Source organism: Echinococcus granulosus (genome assembly GCF_000524195.1).
Source record: "Echinococcus granulosus chromosome Unknown EG_S00014, whole genome shotgun sequence".
Taxonomy (NCBI): Eukaryota; Metazoa; Platyhelminthes; class Cestoda; order Cyclophyllidea; family Taeniidae; genus Echinococcus; species Echinococcus granulosus.
In genome coordinates, this window is record NW_020170394.1 from 824,515 (window position 1) to 833,744 (window position 9,230).

The 9,230-nt window shown below is 39.7% G+C and overlaps 1 protein-coding gene across 1 annotated transcript in view; it reads left to right on the forward strand. All coding sequences in view use genetic code 11, as the record gives it.

Annotated features, from left to right (window-relative positions):
* Nucleotides 1-2,276, forward strand: part of EGR_02966 (hypothetical protein) — a gene marked incomplete at both ends in the record, with an annotated part of 4,533 nt that extends 2,257 nt beyond the window's left edge. The window contains 3 exons of the mRNA XM_024492215.1: nt 52-118; nt 806-1,195; nt 2,144-2,276. Of these exons, the coding sequence (XP_024353410.1) occupies nt 52-118; nt 806-1,195; nt 2,144-2,276 (590 nt within the window). The remainder of the gene's footprint in view (nt 1-51; nt 119-805; nt 1,196-2,143) is intronic.
* Nucleotides 2,277-9,230: the final 6,954 nt, after the last annotated feature.

Sequence of the window (9,230 nt, forward strand, 5' to 3'; positions counted from 1 at the left end):
GCCTCCGTCCGTCCTCACCTTCCAGCGGGACCCACCCGTCCACTTCGCCAGGCTGGTCTTCTGAACCGAAGCAGGCCACACCTTCCTCTGGAAATCTTTTGGCTGCCTTTCGATGGAGGTGTGTTTCTCATCTATTTTCATCTTCTTCCTTTCCTCAATTCTATTTTTCCTGTAAGTTATCCTGTTTGGTCGGTAATTTATAGGGTCTGCTGTTGAACACCAGTGCGATGTATCGCACATTTAGTTGCTTTTTTTGTTGTCCAGCATTAATGCTTCGTCAGTATCAGTGGATGAAAATGTGCTCAATGCCTTTACCCATGCTTAAGTCATGGTGCTATTGGTTTTGTTGATCTTGATCTGGTCGATTTTCCTACATCAATTTTAATCCTTATTAAACTGATCTAGCCTCATTGTGTTTCTAGTTCTGTTGCGTGTGCTTAAAGTAGCAGTTTCTAACACGTTTTTATGGCCAATTTTTTTGAAACTTGACCTCGTCTACACAATGGAAATCCGCCGAATCTTCTTTGTAGTCTGACTAGAAGATTAATTATTTAGAGCCTAGATCTGCAGTAGCGGCATTTCTGTTGTATTTACCTTTTTTATCGCAAGGTTTTTAAAATAGCTGTAAGTTTTCACTAACGTCCAAAGTTAGGTGGTGGGATTCGCTAATCGCAATTCATCAGTAGTCATACAATTAACGAACTTCAGTTCCATAAAGATCACTATAAGAATCAATTCAAAACCTCTAACTGGTGCTTTTAATCCCTTTAAGGTGAGAAAACCATCTTCCAATTATTCGGTGAAGACGTTGTCGTGGAGCAGAGACGAAAACGCTCATCTTCTACATTCGTCAAAGTCTTCTTGTGTGTTATCTCGGCCGCGATTCAGATGTTGGTTATATTTCTTTGAAGTACACATGGGCAGCCCCCCTCTACAAGTGGGGATCCAGTGGAGGGGAGGAGCCAAGTTCCAAAGACTCCTGTCAGACACGTGATCTTCCCCGCCGACTCGAACGTCGACCTTCGCACCTGGACATTTTCATCGGGTCTTTGAGTGGGTCTGGGGCAACGAGACATCTCAGTGAAGTGACTCGTAGCCGTGGTGGAAGTGTCTTTGGCAGCAACGACACTTCCCACTGCACTCCTGCTGCTTGCGGCTTTCATTTGGTAGCCAAATTGATGTATCACATAGCCAAGTAAACATTATTTAGCATTTATACAATAAGCATTTCTCAATTGTACTTATTTTCTGGCGTCGTTTTCTGCTGACTCTTTCACACTATTTCTGATCTTACTTGCTAGTTTCGGACCACGAACACTTTACAAAATAAGTATATCCTCAAATTTACTTACAGTAGTAAGCTCAATTTTCATTCTACAAATTTATCGTTTTGATTGCTTCCAACTTCAGCCTCGTAATTTCATACTACTTACTTAAGTGAGAGTCTCCTTATCTCTCACGTCTGCTATTCACAATTCTCATTCGCTTTCTGCTTTCGGATAAACGCCCGTTGGTAGTAACGGTCCTGCCCATAATACGCGTTTGAATGTAATTGGATTACGTCTTTTTCTGGAGCCGTGACTTGAGTACGTATTCTAAATCTACCATTAATTCCTTATTTTAAAGGCCTCTGGTAGCCGATCTCTTATTCTCTTTTAGTCATTTCCTTTTTTAGAAGCTCGTGCGTCCAAAAAATGTATATTACAACATCCAATCATTCGTCAGCAATAATTTTGGGGCTAGCAGTTAAACGTTGTGTAGACAAATTCTCTGGAATAGCTAAAGCGATTTTGGTAGACTAGGGCTAAATTTTGCACCAGCTTTCGAAGCGGCAACTCGTAGGTGCCATTCATTATTTTGAAAGAGTTTTGAACATTTTGCTACGTAGCTCTCAATGCACAGTTTCGAAATTAGCCATTAAGTTTATTTAAATTTCGTTGCTATTATAACTCCGTGAGACTATCCTCGTGCCCTGGCCCTGGCATTAACTTGAGTTAACTGTGGTTACATTTCAAGGGGGTCGCTGGCCTTCAAGCCCCTTTTTTAAAAGCACAAGTTTGTTCTAGCAAGATTCCCTTCCGCTCTTGATTTTTCTCTTTAGCACGAGAGTTGGAACGTGCAGAGTGTTTTCTTGACCGTGTAGTACTCTAAATACAAGAAACTGTGACGGAATTTTACAAGAAGTTAGCGAAGAGACTTTTGTATACGATGAAATTCATGTAAAGATTTACATTGAATATGGCTTAAATTCAAGTGCTAGGGCAACCTGGGCGTGAAGCCGCATTGGCAGTGAGCAGCATCGGTAAAAGGGGCCTTTCCTTCGCACATCGCATGAGCCCGACACAAACTCCCAAATATATTGTGATGGATACTACCACCCAGATGCCTGCCTTAGTTGGGGCTTCTCCCAACATTGTTTGGACACCTGAATGAAGGGTAGAAAGCGTAGGTATGTAATAATATGCGGGCGATAGCTTTCATGGGTTTAGTCGGAAAACAGCACTTGTGATTCTGCTTCTTAACTCAGAAAGTTGTGATATGCTTAGGGCGTTCTAATTGGGCTGAAAGCATTTGCCACACATTGAAAACAGTTATGTGACCACATGACTGGTTAACGGGTGGTTGGATGGGTGCATGGTTCATGGATCTATTCACTGTTTAATAAAAGATAAGTGAAGCTAAACTAATTCGGACTTTTAAGTGCAAAGTTAGGCCTGTACCATTATCTGGACTTATATTTCGTCGCAGGATCCTGTGGTGACTGAAGGTATAATCATAAAATCACTATTAATGAAACTAATTGAACAAAAATGTCCTGAATTTCCTATGAATAACAAAGGTAAGTTGCCTATGTACACTTTTTTCTGCTGTTGCTCACTGACTGGTGTGGTGAGTGTGGTTGGAAGGGACTCGTTACTAATTTGATTTCTAAAAAAGTGCTTACCCTGACACACTGTTTTCACTCCTCGGTGTCTGGAGTTCCATGTAGCGCTGTCGCTTATCATATATTTGCTTCTGTAACTAATGTTCAAAAATGACCCTCATAAGAATTTAGCGATGTTTAAACCTCGAGGGGGATTCCTGAAGTTTATGGTACGATCGGTGGAAACACGTAAGTGGTTAGCATCATACGAGACTGAAGGTGTGGTCAGCTTTAACTCAGGTAAAATTTGCAGTAGCATTCGTTCTCTAACAACATGCATCAAATTCACCTTTAGGCTTTCAGTGTGTCAATTACACCACTTTCCTTTGTCTTCGTACACGGTTAGTTGGAACTCCGAGAATAATTTTATCAAAGTGTCTCTAGGCTCTTGTGGGTTTTCAAAACCGGACAATTCAACACTTAATAGATAGCCACGTGCTTGAGAGCGGTGGAAAACTTACGGGGTGTTTGGTAAAGAAAACGTCCTTCCCCATATCGTGCCCACGTAACTGCAGATTCCCAAAGTGCGATTGGATTAACCTTGGGAATTCAGATTGATACCTATTATCATTAGGTCAAAGGGTACTCGGTGTGAGCATCGTTTTAAAATTAAATCTCATGGCTTTGTTAGTTTATAGACGGTGAATCTTTAACTTTTTTATTTTCGCTCAACTTGTAAGGAGGGGGAGACGTGCGACAAATATACAGATTTAATGGACCTTCACTCTTTCAAGCAGTGCCCTAGTAGCTTTGCGTCGTTGTTGTTAGCACCTCACATGGCAACATTCAACTTGTCCATCAACATGTACAAGAATTTGTTGTGCGACATAGAAATGTAGCTTAATTCTAAGTAGTCGTCACGATGTAGCTCTAAAGGTAGTATATTTCTACTAAAAAGGAGGAGCAAAATGAGCAGCTTGGCTATCTCAATGGCCTCAGAATTTCGATAGTCATTCATTTTTACCCGCATCAGTTTTATCCCTGGCTCAAAGAGAGTTGTCCAATAAACATCAACTAGAAGTGGACAGCCAAAATTTTAGGGGATTTTAGTACTATGATATGTCCCTAAGGGCGTAAAGATGGAGAGCTATCGGTGTTTCACAAATTCTTCCACATTGTGAGCAACCAATGGTTTGTAAATATGCCTCTTTTATGCCATTATCTTAATATGAAATATTAGAATAGTAGAGTAACTGACATCATTAATAAGAGGGATGCGGCTGCGGAATACCACTATGCATTCGGTTCATGTAGAGCGCAAGCGCCTGCAATCCCTAAAAGAATCGCAATAACTCTGAGTATTAAATTTACTTATGGGCAGCTTTCAAAACTCAGCCTTTTAGCCGTCACTCCTTCGGACTACGAAAAGTCATCGAAAGGAAACTTACATGCAAATTTGCTTGTGTTTGCTGCAGTGCAGTCCTGTGAGTTTGTGCATTGCGGAAGAAGTCTGAAAATACCTTAAAATCAACAATATTCACTGAATATTATTCTTCCATATGAAGGCATTCATTCTTGTTGAATTTAAGCTGTGTCAATTTAGTACTGCTGTTTATAGGTCAGAGTTCAATTTGATCTTTCAAAACGACTAGCAAAAATGCATTTTGTTGATTGAATAAAAAATTAGAGGAGGAGTACCAAGTTAACTTAGTGGGCGATTCTTTGATGAATGGTTAAAAGCTTAATCATACATATTTTAATGATGGCTACACATACAAAGGAACTCGTTTATGGGAATAAGTAGGTCTTCTTGCATGTTGCTTTTTCCCTATTCTGAAGGCTAAATTACACCCCAAGACAGCGTCATTGCGTTTTCGGTTGCTCAAGCACGAGTAATGCGATTAGTCGGCTGGAAATAGTCCGCAAGCTTAGCGTTGCATTGGAACCGGTGTGCATTTGCTCAAGCCTTTTCGATTTATTTTAACCTAATTTTAAAACCCAATGGAAGTTTTACATCAGACATTCCGCGACTTTGCAAAAACGCGCCCTCCATCCACAGAGTGGAGTTAGTAGTCAGTTCAAGGCAGACATCATCTGTACGTGTGTGTTGATGAAACGTGACTGAAGTGGCAGGTAGATACGACGCCAAAAAAACGGAAAACTAACCTCGCAAGGGACATTTTCGCCACAATTTTATGTTTTGGCAACCCTAAATGCCATTGAATTGGCACGGGAGATTTCGCATATTGCTAATAATTTTAAATGAACTGCTGGTAAATGCAGAGTCAGAGAGTAAAGGAAATCCGTACCATTCTGTGAGGCAACAACGACAATACCTCAGCAACTGCGTTGGAATTGTGAGTTTTTTACCAATATTACTATTTTTATGAATACCCAAAGTTTACTTATTAATTTATTCTTTCGTCATTACTTATTTTGATACTGGTTTAAAAATATCGGGAGTTTAATGAGATATTGTGCATACCGGACGTGGCGAATTCTACTGCAGACTCAAATAATGAGAAGTTAGTTTATTGTATTAAAACCTTGTGGTAAAGTTTGTAAAGAAAACTCAGGAAATGCACATTTACTTGTCTGTCTACTTTGTTAAACTTTTCCTGTTTCGTCGCAAGCACAATTCCTATTAGTCGTGCAAAACAAATGTTATCGACACTGTGTAAGATTTTGCGTAGCGCTTTTTTTTTAATTTTAATTTAATTTATAGACAAGGAATTACTTTGCAGTATTCCATAACTTTTTAGAAGTAGTTAGCTGTATTACTCGCATTTGCACTGATACAGAGCACCGATGATCATCATGCATTGCACAGAATACCATTGACACAATAGTTTTCAAACCACTGCTGAGTGAACAGAAGCAAAGCTGTGCCATCACTGGTACTAGAATATGCATGTGTGCGTGGCCCTATTTATTTGCATTAAATCCTAATGAACAGAAATATTTGAACCAACGCATAAACTATTTTCTACATAACGGGCAAACTGCAGGAACAGAGGCCTCGGCGTCAATTGCGCCGATGAGAAGTGGAATGCCTTTTGGTCCCATTATTGAAGGGTGTGGATAGGGTCGTCTCAGAAGTATTTCCTCCTCTTCAACAATAACAGGTGGCCAAATTTGTCATTCAAAATACTTTCCCAGTTTTCTGTAAGTAGTAAATTATCTACATATGAGGCTCAATAGTATCTCAGTAAACTGAAATAACATAGGCTTTTGAACGGGAAACTGGCGACTAGCTTTGGCTACGACACGGCTGTAAAACTGTCGAGAATCGGTGGCATAACATTTAAATTTTATGAAATCCGTAATTCTATCAACCCGATCTGGCAGTCTATCTGATAGGAACGGCTATTCGAATGAAGTGACTCCCACTGATGTTGTAGCCGTGATCAAAGTATTCGTGAATTAAAAGTATCTCTGGTCCAGTAAGGTGTAAAACTTAACCTGTACCATGATGAACGCAATTTTTCCTTCAAAAATACGCGAATACATCAGCAGTTTTCCCTAAAGGTATATGATATTTTGAATGCCCAGTGGACTGATGCGAATTCTAAGTTTACCAACATTTAATAAAATCCTAGTATTATGCGACCAAAATATGGTTACACTCACTGAACTAATCTTTTTTAATAAAGTATGAAAATCGGGGGTATTATTCTTGGGAGGGTGCATCATGCTGCACACTTGGATCTTTTCGAGATGTGTACATCATGAGATTATGGGCAGAGCAGTGTGAACCCAAGTTTGCTGTTAATGAAACTACTCTATCTGATTGACACCAACGGAAACGCAGCAGTTTCTCACCATGTTTTTTTTTGGAGTTATTCAAAGCTAATTGCCACTTAAGAACCAAAACATTCGGAGAACTGTCAATCATAGTTTTTAATTACGTTAATTATGATGGGCTTATTTTATTGAGCATAAATTTATTATCGGAATCACTCGGTTAGTAAATTTATCAAACATGCAGGGTCACTGTTCCTATTATATTTTGCTTAGCAACATCTGGTATATCATTCACAGATGCGTTTTGAAGGTGAACAACTAAGTCATCCAAGTTGGAGTCATTATAATTGCAACGAAGTAGACCACTGAAGTGCTTGGTCAACTCCAGAGCCACGTCATCTGCATCAGTGTTGGAAGCCCATGGAGCCATGTTTGAACCTGATATCATTATTACTGTCGCAAAAAGCCCTACAATAGATGTGAGGTCAATTTAAAGTATTCCCAGGTGTCATTTGTTCACTCGAGTGTCTCATTATTAGTTGCGAGCTTTTTTGGAAGTAAAACTGCTAATACGATGAGTACGAAAGTGTAAAAGGGCCTGCAGTGATGAGTTACTGAAATTATGGCAGTAAATTTTATGCAGTCGCATTTTTCAGACCATAAATTTCAAATTATTAAATTAAATTTGTTTTTAAATGTACATGTTCGGAGTGGCTCTCGTGCACTACGCTTATCGCAAGTTCTGAAATGCATTGTATTGAGTCTAAGATGCATAGAAAGGAAATTCGGTAGGTGAAACTGCATATGCTTTCTAAAAGTAACCTTTTCTCCGCATCCTCGATGGCACAAGACGGACATTGACGCAAGCAGCACCTGCGCTCTCGCCCATCAGTGCTGCGTCATTTGGGTTGCCGTGATTCGCGTTAATGTGTCTTTGAACCCACTGCATCACAAAGGTCAGGTCCAATACTTATTAAAATTGCCTTAAATTGGCTTAAAAACTTGTTTTAAGAGTAAAGCGGATTGTATTGATTTACCTTGAGGCATTTTCAAGCTTGGAACATTCCAAGGAAAGAAGGAGAAATGAATACGATGGTGGTATCTGAAAACCCATGTTAAAGCATATCTTATAGAATAATTTAAGTCGGCAGTTGAATGTCACCACTACAAGACCACTTGGTGCTAACGCAAAACCAGGGCAGTTGTGACTGTCACCCGCCTTGAAACTGCCTCCGTGAGCATGAATGACGACTGGAAGACGAGGCTAAAATAAACCCTAACCAACACTTCTCACGGTAGCTGGAGCATTTAGTAAAATTAAATTGGATGGACCATTTTGAACTCGATTATAGTAAAGCATTATCTCGGTACAATAAGATTTGGAAAAAGAGTCCTTTGGACTGGAAATAAACTTCGCATCAAAGTAGCGTGTGAAGTGTTCATTTAACCCAGTACATAGACACCTGTCAAACAAGAACTTACAATTTCGGAATTACTTTTTAAGTAAATATAATACATTGCAACACCATTCCCAAAATTCCGCTATCTGACAGATGTTGCTTAAAAGGGATGTTAAATATCGCATTTTTAAAAGCAGATTTTAGTATTTGCTTATTTTCATATGAAGTACAAGGAGGACCCTACGCATTGAGTGCATTTGACCCTGTAATTTTAAACGACATTTCGAGACTAAAGAAGGAATATGTCTAAATGACACTTGAGAGATTGCAAATTTGCCGACCACGCAGTGCAGTCCGTTGATGCACTAAAGACCTGCAAAATTTGAATGCCGGAAAACCGTCGCTTCCCACCTGGAACGGGTGTTCACTATATGCTCGAAACAACGCGTTCCAAACATATTTCAACAAGCACACTTGATAAAAGTGTCATTAAGTCTTACAAAGTGTTATTTGTTGTATGATCAGCAAATCGCATTATTTTTTGAATGGGAAATGTCTACTCCTGTGGGATTAATTAGGAGCCTTATTTAAGGTGTACCCTCACCTGAGGGATATAAATGTGTAGGAAGAAGTAATCTTCGCTAATATTATCTGGATAAGTGGAAGATACTGCGCATTTCTGAACACTTTGCATACATGCTGGTGGAAAGTTGATTGCGCACATACTTTCGCCTTGCTCACGCTGATCCCACAAGCAAACCATCTAATTTCACCACACCTTGAACTTACAATTATCTGTGCGCAATTCACCCAGAAATACGCCCTTAGTGGTCTATAACCCGGAACTTTATAAATAAAATAGAGTAGGTATTTTAAGTGATTTGTCAACAAATCAACATCCATTTTAAAGTGGATCTCGGGACAAAATAATCGTGCCTTTCCAGTGAGAATGAATAGATTTGTTCAAATGAAGACGTGTCACCTGCAAGCTTTGTGTACGGAATTTAGAGACATTAACCGAGGCTGACAATTTACCGTATTGGTAGGGCAATCCAGCAGAATGAAGACGATTATGTAATACGATAGTGGTTTATTTCTCGGTATTGGTGCGGTGCCACTTTTGTGCCTTGAATTAGCCCTCTTGTACCTCGCTGGGTGGGCTGGCCTTTGGGCCATGCCAAAAGCCCAGACACCTTCTCTGCACTGAATATATATTCTGCCCG